The sequence below is a fragment of the Bufo gargarizans genome, chromosome 9 (genome assembly GCF_014858855.1).
Source record: "Bufo gargarizans isolate SCDJY-AF-19 chromosome 9, ASM1485885v1, whole genome shotgun sequence".
Lineage (NCBI taxonomy): Eukaryota > Metazoa > Chordata > Amphibia > Anura > Bufonidae > Bufo > Bufo gargarizans.
The window spans coordinates 193,055,832-193,081,130 of NC_058088.1; the positions used below are offsets into that span (position 1 = coordinate 193,055,832).

Below are 25,299 nucleotides of genomic sequence, written 5' to 3' on the forward strand. Positions count from 1 at the left end.
ATCAATCAGCCGTGGATCGTGGCAGGCTGCATGGAGTGCAGTGACGGCAACAAAACGTTTTTTTTACAATTTTTTAATGTGCATTTTTCCCCCCCAAAGTTCAACAAGCAATACGCAGACCTGTGCAAAGACAGGACGTCGCCTCCTTACAGATCTGTACAGTTGCATCAAAGCTTTGAGACCCTGTCAGGAGCCGGGTTCTGTTACGCCAGTGGAAGAACAAGAAGCCCCGGTGCATGGGAGAGGATTGGGGTGGAATGATCACCAGGGGACTTGAGCTCAGTGAAAGAACCGCTTCAGGGAGGTATAAAGACAGGGAATGGGGCACTGGAATGAACTGGCTGCATACCATACTGGTTCTGACCTCAAATAAAATTTGGTCACCAATGTTAGAAAGTAGCTCAACACTTCAAACACAGGGTTGTGGGCCGGGGGGGAAGACGCCTCTGTCGGCAAAAAAAAACCAAAAAAAAAAAAAACACTGAACAACCGCACTACAAACACAAAGAAAATGGAAACCTCTGACCGTTCACATGTAAAACCAATAATTCTCTGCCTCCCCCTTGATGGATTACATCAACTGGGGAGTTCTTGGATATACTGGTGCACTCCGGTGAAGCGGCCGCCTCGGTATAGGCAGCTGCACTTACCTTGGGTTAAAAACAATCCACAAAATTAGAGGAGAGATTAAAAAGGAAGGCGAAGGCCTAAATGTAACAGGGAGCGAGCCGCCAATATAAATGAACATGGGTCTGGAGTGTTGCTGCAGACAGACGCATGCTGGTGCGACTTTAAACCTTTCGGGGAGACCATCAGTAGAGCGATGGGTCAGTCACTGGCGAGGAGACTGCGGAGATTCCTGGAAGTGAGTGGCGATATCTCGCAGCCCGTCGTTTAGTGCAGAGATACAAGAATTTATTTTATTTTGTTCGTACAGTATGAAGGAAGTCAAGGGTGACTGGAATGATTACAGGGTAACGAGGGACCGCTGAAGGTTTCCAAGCGAGCAAGACACGTAAAACGCTACCTCGGTGTTCCTCCCAGATCTAGCATATTCTGTAGTGTTTCTCGCTTCTGCAAAGTTCTGGGTAATGAGCAATGATCCAAGAGGGAGAAGATGGGGAAAAAGGCGGACAACTGGTACCTCTCTCCATTTCAGATTTCTCACTTTCCGGCGGTGCAGCGCCGCCATGCTGAAGAACAAGGTTGTGCTTGCTCAGTGTGGAGCGCGTGGTGAGGAAGGCAGAGAGCTCAATCCACGAAGGAGCACGGACAACCTAGAGCTCCTCATATTCCCCACCTGAACTTGGCTTGCTGGGTACACCTCCTCCGAGGAAAGCCTCCAGTTCATCAAATTCCTTCTTTTCCTTGCTCTTCTTCGACTTTTTCTTCTTCTCTTCTTTGCCTTCCTCCTTCTCTTTGCTTTTCTTCTTTTTCGTGGGTTTCGTCTTTTTCTTGGTTGACTCCTCTTCTTCTGGAGCCTGTCAAGAGAAAGACATTAATTGATGGTAGCCTGAAGCATAGCACAGAGCCTCCCATAATATCGGAAAATGCAGTTTTTGCTAAAACATCAGTCTTCTCCCCCAAATAATGGAAAATTAACACAAAAAATCCCAGCACTTCGTCCCTTAATCTCTGCATTTTCTTTTGGATGCAACTGGTCTCTCATACGGCAATTACAAAATATAAAGAACAGTCTGCCTGCCACAGCCATGTCCCCCCTCCTCCTCCACACTATCCTGTCTGCAGCAGGAGCCTCCCTCCACCCAACCACTCAGTCACCAGCTGAAAATGGAAGAGAACCGCAGGAATTTAAATGGATTATTCAACTCCAATAATGACCCCCTCATATAGGTCATACTTATCCCACTCCCCGGAACCTGCGTGGCTTCTCATCCCCACAAGGCCGCCGCTGCATCTCCGGCGACAGGGTGAGTAACCAATAGCAGGCCACGACGGGGATGAGCCTCCCTAGTGTCACCTGGGTGCTACTGGCTGCTCCCCTCCTGTCGCCGCATGCTTTGATCCATGCGGGGATCAGAAGCGATGCAGGTGCCAGGGAGCGGGGTATAACCCTATATGAGACACCTGGGCATGGGGAAGGGGACAGGGGTCATTATAGGGGTTTGCCTCAGGATAAGACAGAAAATCTGGCACCCTGACAGCGTGACCATTACCCTGAGTCTACTTTAATCCTTCATTTTTAGGTTTAACGTCCCTTTAAATGCTACCCAGTGCCACTGTGTGTATGTGCAGGGCAGAGGGGGGCACCAAAATGCTTCTACAGGAACCTGAGCAAAAAATTTAATTTTGAGACCCAGTGTTGAGTTCCTTCCTGCAATATCCATTACTGTGTCTGAAGGGATTTCAGATAACTCTTCGTTTTGAAAACTGGGGTTAATGACATTACCATGTTCTGACTTATCATTGTAAAGCTGGCCATCTAGTGCCTCTTGACTTCCCCCGAAGGTGAGAGTGAAGGGTCAGGCAGTTTTTTCTTGGGGGAAATAAGACACCTTTGCAGGGGCTTTGTTCCCTTTAGAAACACATGCATGCTCGGCCTTGCCAAGTGCACATATGTGCATGAAGGGGGCAGGAGACCGCTACTTAAAGGGGTTGTGCAGCCTGTACATATTGATGACATCCTCAGGATAGGTCATCAATATCTGATCGGTGGGGGTCTGACTCTCGTATGAGTGCTACTTCCTCGTCAAGATAATAGTGCACGTTGTAATTACACTGCACCACCGAGACAAGTGCTTGTTCCATTCACTGTGCCGCCATTGCAAGCAAGACGATGCGCAGTGTAATCTTGAAGAGGAAGTAGCACTCGTACAAGCCCTGGCCTAAGATCTCATATTTCAAGGCCAAAACGCATTATAAATCATGATGCCATATCAAATTATCATCTGTGCTGAAACTACCCATTGGCCAGGCGTCCACAACCTCTGGCACTCGAGCTGTGGTGAAACTACAGTATGACTCCCAGCAAGCACACTATCTTGGCTATTCTTGGAATACCCATAGACTGTGAATGGAGCATGCTGGGAGTTGGAGTGCTGCCATAGGCTATAACTCAGGTAATGCCATCACCCGATTTTCCAACACCACCGTGGCTGCCATGTTAGATGGGAGGTTCCTTCCCGTAGTCTGCAAACTTGCCAGGTACAATGCGTATTGGCAGACTCAAACTGGAGTAAAGCCAGTGAAGCTATAGTTAAAATGGAGATGTCAGATCTTTTTGACCAGAGCGCAATATCGTAGAGGGCGAGCGGCTCAGTGGTTCGTAACAGGGCGATGACAGACTACATTACTGTGAGCTGCTCTTCTCATAACAGATACGTTACCTCCTTGGCTTTCTTTTTCTTCTTCTTTTTCTCCTTGGAGGTTTTGCTTTCCTTTTCTAGAAAAAAAAAAAAAAAAAAAAAAGTAAAGATTGGTGTCAATTAACCACGTACTAGAAGGACCAGTATGAACTGTGGCACCTTCACTCACCTTCTTCGCTGTCCTTGGCCACTTTTTCTTCAAACCCTAAGCCGAATAGATCGGCGTCTTGCCTCATCTTGAAGGCAGGCACGCTGGGCTTTACAGGTTGTGCCGGGAGAGATGAGAGCGTCTCCTCGCTGGAGCTTTCAGACATGTTGTTCAGCACTGGGAAATCTTCCTGTAGGACCAGAAGCATATGTCACTGCATGCATGTGAATGACTCCCTTTGGGAAAGTAAATCTCCTGCATCTTGGCAATCGAAGCATGCTGGGAGTTGTAGTTTTGCAACAGCATGGAGATCACCGATTAAGATTAGCATTGTAATTGCGAAGCTCCTCGCCTGCTTTGGATGGGTATACAATGCAGTAAAAATCTAGCGTTCAATAGTCCAGCAATTATCTAACCTGCTTCCGGGACAAAAATGGAAGACTAGTTAAATTAGATGAATCGCTCTCATCGACTTAATACATCAGTCCCTCTCGGTTTCTATACTTCAGTCTCACCTTTGCCTTTGATACCGGGGCTGAGTCTTCACTGTCAAAGTCCGGGTCATCCATAACGAAGGAAAGCATCTGTGTGGCTATGGGCCCTTCCTGATCGCTGTCCGAGTCCTCCTGGTGTTTTGCCTTATTTTTCTTGGCTTTAGACGAGGGCAACGTATCCTGCTTCTCAGGGCGAGTGACTGAGGACTGGGTTGGTTTCCTACACAACAGAGGTCATTATTACAGAACAGGAAGGGAATAACCATCCTGCATTTCATGCAACACAGCTCACCATGAGAATAACTCGGTGTCCACGTCTTCATCCCCAGCAATCTGAACAGGGGCATCAGTCTCCTCATCATCGGTGGACAAGACAATGTTCTTACTGGGGACGACGGCCACAGAAGATTTAGGAGCTATCCTGTCGTCAGGGTCCAAATCATCCTGGAAGCCGGCGACCATGGGGTTGGTCCCAGGTGCATCCCCATCACTGCAGGCAGGCAAAGTGTATCCCATCAGAGGAGAAAAACCCAGAGTCAGGTGAGGAGATGAAAAGAGGAGACTCATGTCTGAAAAATGTGGCCCCTACCTGTCGCTGTCTCGCCTTTCTCTTAGTGATGCTTTCCCTAGATCTTTATGAGTCGCGTTATCCTCCAAGAAGCTGCGATCTAAGCTGTCTTCGGGTACAAAGTCTTCTACGCTTTGCACTCTCACTGGCTGCATTGTGTGTGACGGGGTCTCTGCTGATGGACAAGATAAAAGAAGGGTCACAATCCCTGAATTTATTGCAAAAACAGGCCACAGACATAAGATGCCTACTGACAAATCATCAGCCAAAAAGGCATATTAATTCTATGGAGATAAGTGGCATAGATACATATGGCACTGCTTATCCCAAGAGAAACTAGATAAATGGGTAGGTAAAAATCCAACAAGCGTCGTCTCTGTCAGGGGTTTCCATTACAATCAGCAGTATGCACTGAAATCCCTAATGTGTATGGTCAGCAATAGCTGCCATCAATGCCAGTGACTAAGGATGCCCTGTAGGCCTCAGGCATTACAGAAGTACCTAGTTTGACTGGAGGGCTTTCAGGGGTGGAGGAACCGAAGAGACGGGACATGAAGCCTCGCTTCTGCTGAGGTTGCTGAGATAAAGGAGGAGACGACGCGGTGGAGGGAGAAGCCCCGGAGACTTCAGAGGCATCCGAGGCAGGAGGCGGTGGAGGCACAGCCAGGGGAGGAGATGCAGGCACTGTAGTAGGTATCTGAAGGGGCGTGCCAGGGCCGGAGCTGTCAGGAGACCCAGAGTTTATAGGGACCACAGGGGACTGAGAACCGGAGGACGGGCTTTGTCCGTTTGTCGCTACTGGAGAAGCCAGACGTTTATTATTCTCTAACATTTCCAGGAATCTGCAAGAACATACGGGAGATATTAGCCAAATGAGACAAACATCTCATCGACAGATTGTGCCGATACAAGAGACGTCATAATTCACACAGAAACACGGAAACATGCACAGAAAGAGAATGTCATCTGGCTAATAAGCCCGGGGTGAGTGGGAGGACGCAGTACATGACTGGGGGTGCCAACTTCGTTAAAAACATGGAGGGATCTGCAGGGCATACTGTATACTAACTACAGGAGAATAGGGGGAGAGAGAAATAGAGTTTACATCAAAACCTCTAACCCTGGATACATATGGCGCTGGTTTAGGTCGGCGGCCAGCTAAATGTTAGGTGCCTGGCGGTCAGAGAATGATGCAGACCCTGGAGTGCAGACAGAAGCCCCCAGCTTCCATTCACTTCAGTAGTAGCAGCGCTGCAGTGACCAGCTACATCCTCTACACCAGGGATCAGCAAACTTCGGCACTCCAGCTGCTATGAAACTACAACTCCCAGCATGCAAACTTACTCGGCTCTTTTTGTAATGCCCGCAGGAGGATTCTGGGAATTGTAGTTTCAAAACATCTAAACGTTGCTGATCCCTGCTTTACACAATGGATGGAGCCGTGTAGGTCAGAAGCTTCTCCTAAGCAGCAGACGGAAGGGGGTTGCTGGGAATCAGCCAATAAGCAATCGCCAGCCTATCCCGAGGACAGGCCATCAATATCAAACTCCTGGAATACCCCTTTAATGGCCTTTGAGGAAAAGCCAATTAAAAATAAACATTTAAAAAATGGGCTTTAAGAAAGGGCTCATTAGGACGTTAGCTTTTGATGCCAGGATTTTGGAGTAAATTCTACGCCAAAAAGCCGGTGGCGGTCACGTGGAATCTGCTTTCCACTGCTTGCAATGGGAGGCCACGCTGCCATTTGTGAGGCTGGTGTTTTAAATCTGCAACCGCGCAAAGAAAGAACATGCTCTTCCTTGGCGCAGTTTCTGGACAGAAAGTCCGCTTGAGGTTTAGCTCCAGACAGTGAGGCTAAACTGTTAGTGGGCCTGCAGCATCGAAACGGAAAAAACACTGTCAAAAAGCACCACGCAAACATAGCCTAAAAGGCAAAAATAAATAAAAAATATAAAAAAAACTCCCCAAAAAAATCTGCTGCTACCCAAAATAAGGCACGTGTTAAATCAGGGATGCCCAAACTGCGGCCCTCCAGCTGTTATAAAACTACAACTCCCACCATGCCCTGCTGTAGCTCTAGCCTGTCTTGCTATGCTGGGAGTTGTAGTTTTGCAACAGCTGGAGGGTCGCAGGTTGGGCATCCCTGTGTTAAAATCAAAATTAACAGTAGACAATGAGGAACGCAAATGAAGTCTATTTTATGGTAACACTAACATTACCAGAAAAATGCACTAAAATGTAGAAAAAAAGTTCACCTTCTCTCCTAATTTTTCAAACTATAAAAATTATGGGGGATAATTATTAATCATATATTACGCAAAACAGTGTCTCATGCACAACCCCTTTAAGCGACCCCCAACCTCCCCAGCACTCGTGTTCCAAGCAGTGACCTACATTTCATAATTCTGGTCCTCCGTCTCTTGCTGGACTGAAAGTTCCTCAAGGGTGGCATCGATGTCTAGCTGGTTGGTCTCCAGTTGCCTTAATAAGGTTTCTCGCTGCGGGACACAAGGGAAAAAGAACATAAAAGCTGACTGTCACATCTCTCTCCATTACCATGCAAACAAAAGCCGGGACCTTTAACCCTATCCTACCTGAAGGCCAGGGGCCGGGTCCCACAGTGTAGCGAGCGACAAGATTCAGCCACCCGAGGGTTAATAGTGTCAGGTTCAGTATAGGAATGAATAAGTAAGGCTGGGCTGGTGTCATGTGCCCTCAGGGAAACATTATACCCTTATCTACCATTACTGGAGCAATGATGGGGGTTGTAACTCCAGACACAGAGCTGAGCACGTGCTGTAACTTCAGATGCTTCCATGATCTCAGGTGTATGGTAGGCCATTCACAGAGGAAAGCCCCGATACAGGAGGAAAGGATAAAGATAACCCTGGCATCTCTTCATGGGAGATACCCATTGTTATTGGTACCGGATGATCAGCCCTGCAGGTGGTCTACAGCCGGTTACCCTCTACATAGTCAGTAATCTGTATATTAAAGGGGTGGTGTCATCACTAAATAGGGGACTAGGGGTCTGGGTGCTGCGACATCCACCGATCACCTGTGTTCCCGTACAAATAGAGTGGCAGGTCGGGTATGTGCACTGTGACTCCATTCAGTCTGTATGGGACTGCTGGAGATGGGCGAGCGGTGTACGACACTATATCAGTCCCTTTAGAGAATGACTGGACGAATGCACACCTGGCCTCTCCATTCATACGGGTGCATGGGACCCACACCATGCTGTTCCCCTTTCCTGTGGATAAGTTGGCATGACCCCTTTAAGGGGAACCGGTCACTGCCAAAATGCCCTCTATACCACTAGCAGTACCTCACAGCTGAAGTCATCGGGGTTCTAATGAGGTCCTTGTCCAATTCATCCGATGGGCAGGATCGTTGTATGCAAATGAGGATACTGAAATCAACCTAGCCACGCCCCTTCGCTTTTGACGGATGGCCTTGCTTTTTATTCTTCATGTGCGATTCCCCTAGAGATCCGGCACCGTACGAGCGCGTTTTTGTGCACAGAGTCCGGCTGTAGTGTATTTGGCGTTAGAGGCTCATTGTACAGGCAACGACTCCCGGATGCGAGGCCAATCCAAACTCACTGCGCTGGCGCCGAAAAAGAAATTGGACGGCGCAGGCGCGGGATCTTCTGGGAGATTGCACGTAAAAATAATAAAAAAAAGGCCATTAGCCAAATGCGAACGGGCAGCAGCAAGGTTGTCAACCGTCAAGGCCTTCAAGCCCCTCATCTGCATACAGAAGCATTAGCCAAAGCCTTCTTTAGAAACCAGATGACTTCAGCTGTGAGGTACTGCTGGCGGTTTAGAGGGCAGCAGCATTTAGTGTAACATAGGTGAGATAGGTTGTGATTTTAGGGACTTACCTGCAGCTGCAGAAAAGGGATGTTAAAAAATTTGTGCAAGTATTTCAGCCCAAAGCTATTCTTCATGGAAGACTCAGCGTATCGGATGTAGGAGGAACCGGGGCGCCTGTTAGGAGGAGCAGACAAGTGGTGACCTGGTGACACAGACTTCTGGGGCAGACACACAATTAGGAAATAATCTTATGGAGCTGCTGCTTTACTCTGACAGTCAAGGGCCTGACCATGACCCCAGGTCTTCCAGACGCATCTGCGTATTAGGCCTCAAGCACACGACCGTATGTATTTAGCGGTCCGCAAAAAAGAGATCCACAAAAGATACGGATGACATCTGTGTGCATTCCGTACTTTGCGGAGCGGAAAAGCTGGCCCGTAATAGAACAGTCCTATCCTTGTCCGTAATAGGACATGTTCTATTTTTTTGCAGAACGGAAATACGGAAACGGAATGCACATGGAGCACCTTCTGTTTTTTTTTTTTTTTTCCGGATCCATTGAAATGAAAGGTTAAGTATACGGTTCGCAAAAAAAGACCAAAACGGAATGGATACGGAATGAAAATACGTTAGTGTGCAAGAGGCCTTAGGCCATGCTAGAGGTGGGGCCTAACAGACTGCCTGTCAGCTTTACATCGACAGGCAATCATGACTTGGAATACCATGTGATCAACGGATAGCAGCTTCTAGGCTGCAACTTCTGCTGCAAAAATATTGACGGAAAAAAGTTCTGTCTCTGAAAGTGGCGCTCTAAAAATAAACTATGAAAAAAAGAAAGCATTTAAATCACTAAAACGGGAGGAGAGCGAGGAAGCACTGAAAAACTCTAAAGGGAAAAAATAGAATATGTAAAAAACAAATAAAAGCGGGCAAACTAGAGACCGAGAGATTAATTGCCAAAGAGAGTAAAACTAACAATAAAATGTTCTTCAATTATATAAACAGTAAAAAGTATAAATCTGAAGGTGTCGGCCCGTTAAAGAGTAATGAGGGGGGAGTCGCAGAGAGCGACGAGGAGAAAGCAAAGCTGTTAAATATTTTTTCTCCACTGTATTCACTAAGGAAAATAAACTCAGATGAAATGCAGAATGTAAAAGTTAATTCCCCATTAAAGGTACCCCCGTATCCTAAAGGGAATTAAGTAATGTCATAGCCAGACCCTTATTTGATATTTGCGGACTCTATACTGACAGGGAATGTCCCACAGGATTGGCGCATGGCAAATGTGGTGCCAATATTCAAAAAGGGTCCAAAAACAGCCTGGAAACTATAGGCCGGTAAGTTTAACATCTGTTGTGGGTAAACTGTTTGAAGGTTTTCTGAGAGATGCTATCTTAGGCTACTTTCACATTAGCATTCGGGGCTCCACTTGAAGGCTCTCACAAGCGGCCCCGAACGGATCCGTACAGCCCCAATGCATTCTGAGTGGATGCGGATCCGCTCAGAATGCATCAGACTGGCAGCGTTTGTCCTCCGCTCCGCTCATCAGGCGGACACCCGAACGCTGCTTGCAGCGTTCGGGTGTCCGCCTGGCCGTGTGGAGGCAAACGGATCCGTCCAGACTTACAATGTAAGTCAATGGGGATGGATCAGTTTGAAGTTGACAAAATACGGCTCAATTTTCAAACGGATTCGTCCCCCATTGACTTTCAATGTAAAGTCTGGACGGATCCGTTCAGGCTACTTTCACACTTAGAATTTTTTCTAAACTATAATGCAGACGGATCCGTTCTGAACGGATCCCATCGTCTGCATTATAGGAGCGGATCCGTCTGTGCAGACACCAGACGGATCCGCTCTGAACGCAAGTGTGAAAGTAGCCTTAGAGGAGCTCAACAGAAATAAGCAAATAATGCCATATCAGCATGGCTTCATGAGGGATCGGTCATGTCAGACTAATGTAATCAGCTTCTATGAGGAGGTAAGTTCTAGACTTGACAGCGGCGAATCAATGGATGTCGTATATCTGGACTTCTCCAAAGCATTTGACACTGTACAGCATGAAAGGTTAGTATCTAAAATGGGAATGCTCGGACTGGGAGAAAACGTCTGAATGTGGGTAAGTAACTGGCTGAGGGATAGAAAACAGAGGGGGGTTATTACTGGTACACACTCAGATTGGGTCACTGTCACTAGTGGGGTACCTCAGGGGTCAGTACTGGAGGGGTCACTGTCACTAGTGGGCTACCTCAGGGGTCAGTACTGGAGGGGTCACTGTCACTAGTGGGCTACCTCAGGGGTCAGTACGGGAGGGGTCACTGTCACTAGTGGGCTACCTCAGGGGTCAGTACGGGAGGGGTCACTGTCACTAGTGGGGTACCTCAGGGGTCAGTACTGGAGGGGTCACTGTCACTAGTGGGCTACCTCAGGGGTCAGTACTGGAGGGGTCACTGTCACTAGTGGGGTACCTCAGGGGTCAGTATTGGGCCCTATTCTCTCCAATATATTTATTAATGATCTTGTAGAAGGCTTGCACAGTAAAGTATACATTTTTGCAGATTACACTAAACTGTTAAGTAATTAACATGGAAGAGGACAGTATACTGTATATACACTACAGAGGACAGTATACTGTATATACACTACAGAGGACAGTATACTGTATATATACACTACAGAGGACAGTATACTGTATATATACACTACAGAGGACAGTATACTGTATATATACTACAGAGGACAGTATACTGTATATATACACTACAGAGGACAGTATACTGTATATATACTACAGAGGACAGTATACTGTATATATACACTACAGAAGACAGTATACTGTATATACACACACTACAGAGGACAGTATACTGTATATATACACACTACAGAGGACAGTATACTGTATATATACACACTACAGAGGACAGTATACTGTATATATACACACACTACAGAGGACAGTATACTACTACAGATGGATCCGGATAGATTGGACTCTTGGGCAGAGAAGTAGCAGATGAGGTTTAACACTGACAAATGTAAGGTTATGCACATGGGAAGGAATAATGCAAGTCACCCGTACATACTAAATGGTAAAACACTGGGTAAGGCCCCATGCACACGGCCGTGTTTCACGGCCGTGTGCGGGCCGTGGAACCGCGGCCTGGATCCCTCCTGAGAGCAGGAGCGCACGGCGTCACTGGTTGCTATGACGCCGTGCGCTCCCTGCTGCCGGCACAGTACAGTAATACACTGGTATAGATCATACCAGTGTATTACTGTATTGCGGCGGCAGCAGGGAGCGCACGCCGTCATGGCAACCAGTGATGCCGTGCGCTCCTGCTCTCAGGAGGGATCCAGGCCACGGTTCCACGGCCCGCACACGGCCGTGAAACACGGCCGTGTGCATGGGGCCTAACACTGACATGGAAAAGGACCTAGGAATTCTAGTGAACAGCAAACTAAGCTGTAGAAACCAGTGTCAGGCAGCTGCTGCCAAGGCCAATAAGATAATGGGTTGCATTAAAAGGGGCATAGATGGTGGTGATGAGAACATAGTCCTACCACTTTACACATCACTGGTCAGACCACACATGGAGGACTGTGTACAGTTCTGGGCTCCTGTGAGCAAGGCAGACATAGCAGAGCTGGAGAGGGTTCAGAGGAGGGCAACTAAAGTGATCACTGGAATGGGGCAACTACAGTACCCTGAAAGATTATCAGCATTAGGGCTAGGCCTCATGCACACGACTGTGGTGTGTTTTGCGGTCTGCAAATCGCTGATCCGCAAAACATGTATGGCGTCCGTGCGCATTCCGTAATTTGCGGAACAGCACGGACAACCTTCAATATAAATGCCTATTCTTGTCCAGAAAGCGTGGACAAGAATAGAACATGTTATATTTTTTTAGCGGGGCCGCGGAACGGAGCAACGGATGCGGACAGCACACGGAGTGCTGTCCGCATCTTTTGCAGCCCCACTGAAGTGAATGGGTAAGCATCCGAGCCGCCATTCAAAACAACGGCTGTTTATGAGGCCTTATTCACTTTAGAAAAAAGACGACTGAGGGGAGATCTAATAACTATGTATAAATATATCAGGGGTCAGTACAGAGATCACTCCCATCATCTATTTATCTCCAGGACTGTGACGAGGGGACATAGAAGAGGATTCTTTACGGTAAGAGCAGTGAGACTATAGAACTCTCTGCCTGAGGAGGTGGTGATGGTGAGTACAATACAGGAGGGGCCTGGATGTATTTCTGGAGTGTAATAATATTATAGGATATAGCTACTAGAGAGGTGTTTATTCTGATTGTAGTGAAAATTGGCTTCTACCTCACAGTTTTTTTTTTGCCTTCCTCTGGATCAACTTGCAGGATAACAGGCCGAACTGGATGGACAAATGTCTATTTTCGGCATTATAAACTATGTTACTATGTAACTCCATTCCACCGATATCTGCCTTGTGTATGGTACCAGGATGACAACACATACCTCTGGAGGGGAATGAATGATCGTAGGTTCTCTTACTCTTGAATTCTTCCACTTTAATGCCACTTAACCCCTTAAGGACAGGGCCCATTTTTTTTCCCCCCCACATTGTCATTTTCCATTCACACAGCCTCATCTTTTATGGGACAATTTGTATATATAGTTTTTTTAATTTAGCATGTCTTGTATTGGAAAACTGGGACGAAATGTAAAAAAAACTCACAATTCCGCCAAGGTTATTTGGGATTTAATAATACACAGTTTGCTGTGCAATATGACATCCTCGTTCTGCAGGTCACACAATTAGGGTCCATTCACACGTCCGTAAGCGTTCTGCGGATCCGCAAAACACGGACACTGGCAATGTGCATTCCGCAATTTGCGGACCGCACATCACCGGCACTATAATAGAAAATGCCTAATCTTGTCCGCAATTGCGGACAAGAATAGGACATGCTCTATTTTTTTGCGGAAACGGAAGCACGGATGCGGAAGTGTGGATCCGCAAATGCGGATAGCACATTCCGGCCCCATCGAAAATGTATGGGTCTGCACCCATTCCGCTATGATGTTCACCGCGCAGGAAAAACATTTTAATAGCTCAGGCATTTTGGGACGTGCGATGCCTGTTATGTTAAAAAAAATGTATGATTCATGTTAATATGTAAAATTGGGAAAGGGGATGATTTTAATTAATATTTCTTTTATTTTCAACTTTTTTTTTTTTTTTTTTTTTTTTTTTTTTACAGAAACTTTTAGTCCCCTTAGTAGACTGGAACCTGCAATCTTCTGATCGATTGTCCTACACAGACCGCAATAGAATCCTATTGTGGTCTATGGGATTCGGAGACACTGGCAGTTAACCATGACAGGCCTGGGAACCTTCAGAAGGCCCCCAGGCTGTTATGGTAACTGATCGGAGCCTTGGAGCTCTAATCGGAAAGCAGAGGGAGCCATCTCCATTATTCCAAAGGTGCTGAGGTCGCTATTGACTGCAGCATCTAAGGGGGTTAAATGACCAGGTTCAATGTCATTGCTGATTCTGGCCATTGTGGTCCAGTGCAGGCTGTATTATACAACTGGCACCTGCCGCATGTGGAGTGGGCTTAGCTCGGCAGCCCACTCCAAACAACCCCCTAAGCATAATTATGTAGCTTTACGTTATTATGCATTAAGGGGTTGTCTGAGTGTTTAGTACTGATGATCTAACCTCAGGATAGGTAATCAGTATCTGATCGCTGGGGATCTGACTCCCCGCACCCCCACCCATTAGCTGTTTGAGGAGATCACTACTCTCCTGGAGCCTCTTCCTAGGCCAGTGATGTCATATTCGTTGGTCACGTGGCCTGGAGCAGTTTAGTCCCATTTAAGTGAACAGGCCTGGCCTGCAATACCAACAACAGCCACTACCCAATGGACAGCGCTGTGATTGGTAAGCTGCAAGGAGACCATGGCACTCACCGCAGCTTCTTTAAACAGCTGAACAGCAGGGGGGGGGGGGGGGGGGGGGGGTGCCGGGCATCGGACCCCCACGGATCACATACTGATGACCTATCCTTTAACACTTTCAGATCCGCAGAGCCATGCAGCTCATGGTGATACAGGACACACATGATATATAGAGGTCACAGGTATTATTACTCACCGGTTCAGGCTCTGTATAAAGTCTCGCACGTCGTCAGGCAGGATGACCCTGTGCTCTCCCATATCTCGATGGTTTCCGAGCACGCACACCGGCACGTGGCTGGGGACCTTCGGAAGCTCCCGTGTGATGTAAGTAAAAGTCCTGAAACGCAAAAGAAACCAAAATGGATTGTCAGCTCTACACCGAGAATTCCCCTCTGGCTCCTGCCTTCATCTTGCTGCCCGATTACCATCTTCCAGGCCCTGATGGATGACAGCAAAGGAAGGAATCTGCAAATAAGGCAGTTATCCTCCAATCACCCCCAAAGCTTTCAGAAGACGACCGTCAGCAAAACAAGGATGATACAACAATGCATCACATAATAGTACGAGCATAAAGTATAGCGGATATGTATTAGTGCCGGACAGGCTCCTAGTTCTGCCAAATCTATCCCAAGTGCAGGAGCCAGCAGCTCTGAAATAATAGAGGGAGATACTTACCATTGCTTGGTGATGTCAAACATCATAATTACTCCATTGCAGTTCTGATAGACATCCAGAAACTCTGCATCTAGGGCCAGGTCGGAGTCAGTCTTTAAAAGACATAAAAAATAAATAAATAAATAAATATCATGATTTTGTGGTACGTTCTCCATTCACAGCAAAGCAAGACTTTTTGAAATGTGACCAGACGTCATGTGACCTAGCTGCCTTGGGAATGCACACACCGCCTTATGCACCGGTCATAAGAAACAATTAGAATAGTGAATGCAGCTCTGGATGTGACTGGAGTAAAGACAAGTCTGGTAGACCCCTGCTTCACTTTGGCGGGGAGATGCTCCACTGTAGCATGTTGTCCGCCCTCATGCACCTTCCTAACGGACGTTCACCTCTCACATCAATGGTACGTGGTGCTCCGCAGTTTCCATGTCACTTATTCACAATGGTGCTATTTGTCCACTCACCATACACTTTCAGCACAGCAGCATGAGAACGGTTCACATTGTGCAGTATCAGAAATACCGCCACATGGGGCCTGAAAGCTAATAATCCTCCCTTACTGCAACTCTGATAAATCGGCCCTTTTATCGCACACCTTATATACCGACCGAGAGATATGTGTGCAGACGGCCTATCACACCCCTTATATGCCCACCGAGGAATATGTGTGCAGACAGGCTAACGCACACCTTATATACCCACCGAGGGATATGTGTGCAGACAGCCTATCGCACCTTATGTTCCCACCGAGGGATGTGTGTGCAGACAGCCTAACACACACCTTATATACCCACCGAGGGATATGTGCACAGACAGCCTATCGCACACCTTACATACCCACCGAGGGATATGTGTGCAGACAGCCTATCGCACACCTTATATACCCACCGAGGGATGTGTGCGCAGACAGCCTAACACAGACCTTATATACCCACCGAGGGATATGTGTGCAGACAGCCTAACGCAGACCTTATATACCCACCGAGGGATATGTGTGCAGACAGCCTATCGCACACCTTATATACCCACCGAGGGATGTGTGCGCAGACAGCCTATCACACCTTATATACCCACCGAGGGATATGTGTGCAGACAGCCTATCACACCTTATATACCCACCGAGGGATGTGTGTGCAGACAGCCTAACGCACACCTTATATACCCACCGAGGGATATGTGTGCAGACAGCCTATCACACCCCTTATATACCCACCGAGAAATATGAGTGCAGACAGCCTATCACACCCCTTATATACCCACTGAGGGATATGTGTGCCCACAGCCTATCACACACCTTATATACCCACCGAGGGATGTGTGTGCAGACAGCCTAACGCACACCTTATATACCCACCGAGGGATATGTGTGCAGACAGCCTATCGCACACCTTATATACCCACCGAGGGATATGTGTGCAGACAGCCTATCACACACCTTATATACCCACCGAGGGATGTGTGTGCAGACAGCCTAACGCACACCTTATATACCCACCGAGGGATATGTGTGCAGACAGCCTATCGCACACCTTATATACCCACCGAGGGATGTGTGCAGACAGCCTAACGCACACCTTATATACCCACCGAGGGATATATGTGCAGACAGCCTATTACACGCCTTATATACCCACTGAGCCAGCTCACCACACGTGACTTCCTTCATGAGCTACACGCTACTGACGTTGAGAGCAAGAAGTGGTCAGAATAATGGGACTCGATAGTGTACTTGCAATACTTAACAGTGAAGCCTGATGACTGCATCGAGTTCTCTCACCTCTTGGGGCTCATTTTCCAGTTTTAAGGAGCCCTCGCCTCTCTTCTTGCCTTTACCTACAGAGCAATGAAAATTATTACACACAAAGTATATCTAAGTGCATTACATTATTATATAAGATATGCTATAACCTAGGTAAAAAAAAAGACTTAAGTAGAACAGTGCCCCCAGGGGTCATTGCATCGTTAATTTGATCTGCGTGGTCTGTCCTCCATGCTTTACACTGCAACACCACTTGTTCAGATTGGGAGGAAGCCAGTGCAGATCTTCATTACAGCGTAGATAGAATGACTACGAACAATGTGCTACCTATTGTACACAGGCTGAAGAGAAAGCTAGGGACTGTACAGATATGATCTACGAGGTCTAATACCAGCCCCCAATCGTAAGCACCAGTAGAACTTACCTTTATCCACCACGTCCCAAACCTCCACCTTCACTATGTCATCAGTGGCTGCAAAATCAAACATAAAATCTGTTGAACTGTAGGCTATGACATACAGTATGTGTCTTTATACCGCATTTTAGGGCTGAGGAGAGCAGGAAAAAAACTAACTGAGCTTTGATCAGGAGTAGTGCGAATATTAAGTTTTATTCTGCTCCTGCAAGTGCTCTCTGCACTGACCTGCCTCACAGCCCCCCCCCCCCCCCCCCACCGCTCTAAGGGTCCATTCACACGTCCGTTTTTTCTTTCCTGATCTGTTCAGTTTTTTCAGGAACAGATCAGGACCAGATCTGGACCCATTCATTTTTAATGGGTCCTGGAAAAAAATCGGACAGCACAATGTGTGCTGTCCGTTTCCGTTGTTCCATTCCGCATGTCCGTTTAAATATAAAACATGTCCTATTCTTGTCCTGAAAAATCGGATCCTGGTACAATACAAAGTCAATGGATCCGCAAAAAACGGATGACATTCGGATGTCATTCCGTATGTCATCCGTTTTTTGCGGATTCCGTTCCTGGAAACACAATTTTTTTTTTATTTTTTTTTCAAAGAAATCCAAACAACTTTATTTGATTATTGAAATGTATACATGTTCCCGTTTTTTGCGGATCCGCAAAAAACGGATGACATACGGAAACATTTTCAGGAACAACGGATCCGCAAAAAACGGACCGTTTTTCAGGATGAAAAAAAACAGGACGTGTGAATGGACCCTAAGTGACAGTGATGACATCCAACAGGAGACCATTACAGCTGTCTGTCACTCAGAGTATGGGGGAGGGGCTGTTAGGCAGGCATTTCACAGTGAAGCCCCGCCTCCTGGGCACTTGCATGAGCAGAAATAAAACTTCATATGCACACTACTCCTGATAACAAAAGCTACGTCTGTTCTGCTCTCCTCAGTCCCTAGTGCTGTCAGCAGCTCAATCCAACCTGCTGACAGACTGCCTTTATTGAGGAGTAAAAAACAGTCAGAGACTGCCGGACAAAAGAGAGCTGCACATATAAGAGACATCAGTCAGGAGCAGTGTGTACAGTAAGGGTAGACAGGAGACCTCTTACTCTTGTAGTTCCAGTGTATACTGGTGACCTGGATCTCCTGAGTGGGAATGTATTCTTCCACAAACTTCTTCCCCTGCAGCCGATGCCACAGCGTGGTCTTCCCTGTGTTCCTGTCGCCACGGATGACGATTTTCACTGGAAAACAAAGAGTTTTATCTCTTTTACCTCAAGTTTTCCTATAATCATTGCATAAAAATGTCCTGCAACTATTAAACCTACATTGTTCTTCGAACCATCAACATTTCAAGATCCCTGCTTGCTGTCAGTGAATGAGAACATTGAAGGTTCATGTTCAAAGGCTGACTACAAGGCCTGATATAGTCTTGCTAACAGAGACGCATGGGCTGGTACGACGCGTCAGTCTAGTCACCCGCCCACCACGACGCGTCAGTCACCCGCCCGCCACGACGCGTCAGTCTAGTCACCCGCCCGCCACGACGCGTCAGTCTAGTCACCCGCCCGCCACGACGCGTCAGTCTAGTCACCCGCCCGCCACGACGCGTCAGTCTAGTCACCCGCCCGCCACGACGCGTCAGTCTAGTCACCCGCCCGCCACGACGCGTCAGTCTAGTCACCCGCCCGCCACGACGCGTCAGTCTAGTCACCCGCCCGCCACGACGCGTCAGTCTAGTCACCCGCCCGCCACGACGCGTCAGTCTAGTCACCCGCCCGCCACGACGCGTCAGTCTAGTCACCCGCCTGCCACGACGCGTCAGTCTAGTCACTCATGTGATATGAACTCAGCAGCACAAAGACTTTGCCTGAAGCTTGTGGGTTACACAGGTTACAACAGGCGGCAGGAAATTCTGAGGAATCAGACATTGTGGTTTTCCTGCAATTCCAAGTTCAGATAGCGAGACTGTAAATCTGGTTTTCAGCCACAATGACCATGGCACGAAGGAATTGCACGACTAGCAACCACCTAAACACTTCGCAAGCCGGTGGGATCTGACAGTGCCATGCATTCTGCCCTTTCTTGGCAGGCAGCAATCACACTGCAGGGAACTACTTGTTAAGCGATTTCCCTATCTGATTGACACGCCTTCACATCGGTGCTCTGGGATGGTGGCGGCTCCGGCACCTCTTCTGTATTTACCCTGTCAGCGGGCGTCTCCGGCAGCGTGCGTCATTCCTTTCATTATTCCATGCTTAGTCGTGCTCTGTGTACACGTGGAAATTTGCTCCTAAGGGCGAGGATCTTCTGGAGCGTAGTGGGACCAGACTGTCACTTTCTCGCAGCTCTACACGGCGTCGCCATGAAGCCAGATGATCATTTCTATGGAGCTCCGCTATCTCCTGAACTCCTATAGAAATGAATGGCCGCTCTGTTCTTTCAAGGGGCTGCAGGGGGTACAGGCCACAGTCTGGTGATCCTACTGCTGGGACCGCCACTAACCTAATAGTTATCCCCTTTACAAGGTTTCCCTGCTTCCCCAGATCATAGGGGCTGCAGATAACTCAGCATCTCCTTTGGTTTATCTTGTGCAGCTCTTCGTCTGGTGTAATACTCCACTCCCTTCCAGAGCTGCCCCAAACACTTACTGTCCTTTGCAGTGTTGCATTCTGGGAGATGTCTTTTTTTTCTGCATTAGACTACTACTCCTTTTTGAGCCTCTCAGGTTTCTTGGTGTCAGATTTCCCCATGAACAGGCCTCTGTGTTGTGTGCGGGATTACATACCACGTGTGGTCACATGCAGACCATGAGGGTCTCCGCCGATCAGTTTCAGGCCACATTTCCCACATTCCGGCTTTCAGTGCTGTATCATCATATTGTTGTTATATTGTTCCCTGCATCCTGTGACCGTGAAACTGCCGGCCGCAGAGGTCAGGGCTGAACTACAGCCGTGTATTATGTACATATGATCAGAGGAGGCTGGGCCCTCGGCGATTCCAGAACGGACTCTCCTGTTGAATGATACAGTCATGTGAATGGCGCCCTATGGGGAGATCAGTGCTGGGAATCACACATATTACACAGAACAGTAGCCCCCCCCTCGTTTCCATATGGGGCCCCCGTTTTCATGATCAGCAGGGGTCCCAGTGGTAGGACCCCCACCAATCAGACCTTTTTGTATAACCGGAATAACCCTTTAATATGCGGTGGGCCCGGTATTTGGTGGGGGTGAGAGTGACAGATGAGGAAGTGTCACAGAACACGTAACACGAGCAAGAGCAGGTGAAAGAACTATAAAAACAGGCATGTAGAGGAGGGAGCGACACATGAGAACATGTAAGTAGACAGAGGATTAATAAATGAAAACATGTATGTAGAGGGAGGGGCGTTTGAGAACATGTGTTTAAAGCAGGCATGCTCAACCTGCGGCCCTCCAGCTGTTGCAAAACTACAACTCCCATCATTCCCTGACAGCCTACAGCTATCATCCTACAGAAGGGCATCGTGGGAGTTGTAGTTTTACAACAGCTGGAGGGCCGCAGGTTGAGCATCCCTGGTTTAAAGCAAGGGGTGATATATGAGATCATGTGTATAAAGCAGAAAGGCAATTTCTGAGAACATGTATGTAGAGCATGGGGTGATGTATGAGAACATTTATGTAGAGCATGGGGGTGATGTATGAGAACATGCATGTAGAGCATGGGGGTGATGTATGAGAACATGCATGTAGAGCATGGGGGTGATGTATGAGAACATGCATGTAGAGCATGGGGGTGATGTATGAGAACATGCATGTAGAGCATGGGGGTGATGTATGAGAACATGCATGTAGAGCATGGGGGTGATGTATGAGAACATGCATGTAGAGCATGGGGGTGATGTATGAGAACATGCATGTAGACTAAAGATTAACAAATAAAAACACATGTAGAGGGGGTGACGTAAGATTATGTATGTAGACTGATAATAAATGAACACATGAGTGAAAAGGAGGAGGTGATGCATGAGAACATGTATGTAAAGCAAGAACATGTGGGTAAAGCAGAAAGCATACAAACATGAAAGTGGATGAAGTATAAGAACATGTATGTAGAACAGGAGTGGCATACAAGTACATGTATGTAGAGCAGATGTGATGCATGAGAACATGCGTGTAGGCTAAGGATTAACAAATAAATACACGCGTGTAGCGGAAGGTGACATGTGAGATTATGTATGTAGACTGATGATTAATAAAAGAACACATCCATGAAAAGGAGGAGGTGATGGATGAGAACATGTATGTAAAGCAAGAGGTGATGTGTGAGAACATGTGGATAAAGCAGAAAGCATACAAACGTAATGTGGAGCATGTGGATGAAGTATAAGAACATGTATGTAAAACATGGGGTGATGAATGACAACATGTATGTAGAGCAGGAGTGACATACAAGAACATGTAAGTAAAGAGTTGACTTATGAGAATGGGGCTGACATATGAGACTGTATATGGAAAGCAAAGATGATGTATGTGAACATGCATGTAGAGCATATATGAAGTATAGACTGGGACAGCTGTATGAGAACATGTATGTAGAGTAAGGGTTAATAAATGAGAACATTTGTGACATGTCTTTAGTGGTGACACGCGAGGATGCAGAATATAAATGAGAACATGTATGTTCAGGAAGAGGTGATGCATAAGAACACGTATGTGGGTGCGGACACGCATACTCACTATTATACTGAACCCCCTTGGCGAACCTCCTCTGCAGGGCCTGGTTCATGGACTGCAGCCCGGCGGGGATGTTCTTGTCTCGTAGATTCGGCACTTCCGACCCCACAAGTTTCTTCAACGCTGAGAACATCTTGACCTCGGTGATGGGGGGGCGCCCGACCAATCAGGGCGAGGACGTCAATGTCACACGTCTTGGTAAATATCAGAGAGGAGATCAGTGGCGGACCATAGGGAGCACACCGGACATCACCAGCCGCAGGAAGCCATCACCGACCGCGTCCGAGAACACTAGAACACGCGAGACGTCAGGAGGGGCCCACAGTCTGCGCTGACACCCGGCTCACAGCTCCTAGGGGGAAGAAAAGCTGGAAGACTACCAACATGGCCTCCATGGTCACCCAGCTCTCCCAGACTCCTGAACGGTAAATCTGCCGAGCTGCGTGACTGCTGTGCAGGCCAAAAACACTGCACACGCTTCATACATGTGACCAACATCTGTGAGAATCGCCGTGTAGCAGAGAATACACAGGTAACAAAACTGCCCCACACCGCATGTGGCCATGTGACCCACAGCAACCAATCACATCTCTTCTGCTGCAGCTTGGAAAATGATGAGCTGTGATTGGCTGCTGTGGAGGGAGCGGAAGAGGAGACTGTATGTAGGACAATGACGAGAACACGTAAAGCGGGCAAGAACTTGTATGTAGAGCGTGGTGTATGAGAACATACATGTATGAGCAGATGGAAACATGAGGACATAGAGCAGAGGGGTCACATATTAGGGGGGACATGTTAAACATGGGGTAGTGTGACAAATGACAATGTAGAGTAGAAATGAGAATGTATGTGGTGGAGGGGGGGCGATGTGTGAGAACATGTATGTGGTGGAGGGGGGGGGGGGCGGGCGATGTATGAGAACATGTATGTGGTGCAGGGGGGGCGATGTATGAGAACATGTATGTGGTGCAGGGGGGGGCGATGTATGAGAACATGTATGTGGTAAAGGGGGGGCGATGCATGAGGACATGTATGTGGTAAAGGGGGGGCGATGCATGAGGACATGTATGTGGTAAAGGGGGGGGCGATGCATGAGGACATGTATGTGGTAAAGGGGGGGGCGATGCATGAGGACATGTATGTGGTGGAGGGGGGGCGATGTGTGAGAACATGTATGTGGTGCGGGGGGGGGGGGGGGGCGATGTATAAGAACATGTATGTGGTGGAGGGGGGGGGTCGATGTATGAGAACATGTATGTGGTGGAGGGGGGTGAGGCGATGTACGAGAACATGCATGTAGTATACAAGGTGGTGTATGAGGACATATATGTAGTGGAGGGGGGGGTGATGTATGGGGACACGTATGTAGTGGAGGGGGGGTGATGTATGGGGACACGTATGTAGTGGAGGGGTGATGTATGAGGACACGTATGTAGTGGAGGGGTGATGTATGAGGACACGTATGTAGTGGAGGGGTGATGTATGAGGACACGTATGTAGTGGAGGGGTGATGTATGAGGACACGTATGTAGTGGAGGGGTAATGTATGAGGACACGTATGTAGTGGAGGGATGATGTATGGGGACATGTATGTAGTGGAGGGGTGATGTATGAGGACATGTATGTAGTGGAGGGGTGATGTATGAGGACGTATGTAGTGGAGGGGTGATGTATGGGGACATGTATGTAGTGGAGGGGTGATGTATGAGGACGTATGTAGTGGAGGGGTGATGTATGAGGACATGTATGTAGTGGAGGGAGGGGTGATGTATGAGGACATGTATGTAGTGGAGGGGTGATGTATGGGGACATGTATGTATTGGAGGGGTGATGTATGGGGACATGTATGTAGTGGAGGGGTGATGTATGGGGACATGTATGTATTGGAGGGGTGATGTATGGGGACATGTATGTAGTGGAGGGGGGGTGATGTATGAGGACATGTATGTATTGGAGGGGTGATGTATGGGGACATGTATGTAGTGGAGGGGTGATGTATGAGGACATGTATGTAGTGGAGGGGGGGCGATGTATGAGGACATGTATGTAGTGGAGGGGGGGGTGATGTATGAGGACATGTATGTAGTAGAGGGGAGATGTATGAGGACACGTATGTAGTGGAGGGGTGATGTATGGGGACATGTATGTAGTGGAGGGAGGGGTGATGTATGAGGACACGTATGTATTGGAGGGGTGATGTATGAGGACATGTATGTAGTGGGGGGTGATGTATGAGGACACGTATGTAGTGGGGGGTGATGTATGTGGGGGGCGGGGTGACGCGGATGTGGGGAATGTGACAGCTGGCTGAGGTATCCCCCGTCCAGATGCGGATGCCTCAGCCTCCAGAAACGGAGCCTCCGCTCCAAGTCTCCCCAAAACCCGCTCACCCCAGTTTCCCCAGCCTAACCCCGAGGAGCGCTGCCTTACTCTTTCCCTCTCGCTCCCAGCCAGCACTGCAGCGCCGCCATATTCCTTCCTCCTCCTGCGAGCTTCAATAGGGCGGAGCCTCTGCAGCTGCTACGGCGCCGGGAGGGGTCAGACACCTCAGAAAGCGAAGCTGCCGCTGTGGTGGAGGACGCATGCGCAGAGCGGTCACGCCGACTAGCGCGCCAAGTGGACTCTTTGGAGAGTCAGTCAGTGTGTGTCCACCGCCTGAGAGAAAGTGACAGGAAAGACTCCAGAAAACGTAAGATATCTAGGGGTGGTCTGAATACAGACCAGACAGGTGTATTGTCGGCAGTATGACCCCAGGAGCGGTCACCTCATGAACCCTGTCACAAAAACGTCTTGGTTTGTGGAGAAATTCTGTCATCAGAAAGTGAGAAGACCACGAGCTGTACAGTAATAGTGGGGCCCAGAGCCTGAGGCTGCACTACTGAGGCAACCCCTATATAAAGCCTGTAAGGTGCTGGGTTATGTGTCTGTATATCTGCCGCTGTTCACACCAGGCAGGCTGTGGAATCGCGCAGTGTCCCCGCGGTGCCAGCTACACCCATATTGGGGGGACGTAAATTGTCTAATGTAGTCATCTGCGCCGTGTAGAATCGGCCATTACGATGAGATGTCACATGACTGCAGCGACCAATGACATCTGCCATCCACATGATGTAACCTGATTCCTCAGACCAGGCCACCTGGTGCCATCTCTTCTCCAGGTAAGTGATGCACACACACATGGCCGTCCACATGATGTAACCTGATTCCTCAGACCAGGCCACCTGGTGCCATCTCTTCTCCAGGTAAGTGACGCTCACACACATGGCCGTCCACATGATGTAACCTGATTCCTCAGACCAGGCCACCTGGTGCCATCTCTTCTACAGGTAAGTGACGCACACACACATGGCCGTCCACATGATGTAACCTGATTCCTCAGACCAGGCCACCTGGTGCCATCTCTTCTTCAGGTAAGTGACGCACACACACATGG

The 25,299-nt window shown here is 48.1% G+C and overlaps 1 protein-coding gene across 2 annotated transcripts; it reads right to left on the reverse strand.

Annotated features, from left to right (window-relative positions):
• Window positions 1–63: 63 nt before the first annotated feature.
• RABL6 (RAB, member RAS oncogene family like 6) lies at window positions 64–24,397 on the reverse strand. 2 transcript variants are annotated; one of them, XM_044306118.1, is made up of 16 exons: window positions 24,297–24,397; window positions 21,870–22,218; window positions 18,258–18,392; window positions 17,156–17,203; window positions 16,750–16,805; window positions 14,973–15,064; window positions 14,494–14,634; window positions 8,423–8,528; window positions 6,931–7,034; window positions 5,038–5,378; window positions 4,558–4,708; window positions 4,261–4,458; window positions 3,990–4,188; window positions 3,496–3,664; window positions 3,348–3,403; window positions 64–1,481 (listed from the first exon to the last, which is right to left on the reverse strand). In XM_044306118.1, the coding sequence occupies exons 2-16, from the start codon at window positions 21,997–21,999 to the stop codon at window positions 1,278–1,280; spliced, it is 2,130 nt and encodes a 709-aa protein (XP_044162053.1). In that variant the 5' UTR covers window positions 22,000–22,218; window positions 24,297–24,397; the 3' UTR covers window positions 64–1,277. The 2 variants fall into 2 exon arrangements, with proteins under 2 accessions (XP_044162053.1, XP_044162052.1); XM_044306117.1 differs by having other exon boundaries at window positions 4,558–4,711.
• Window positions 24,398–25,299: the final 902 nt, after the last annotated feature.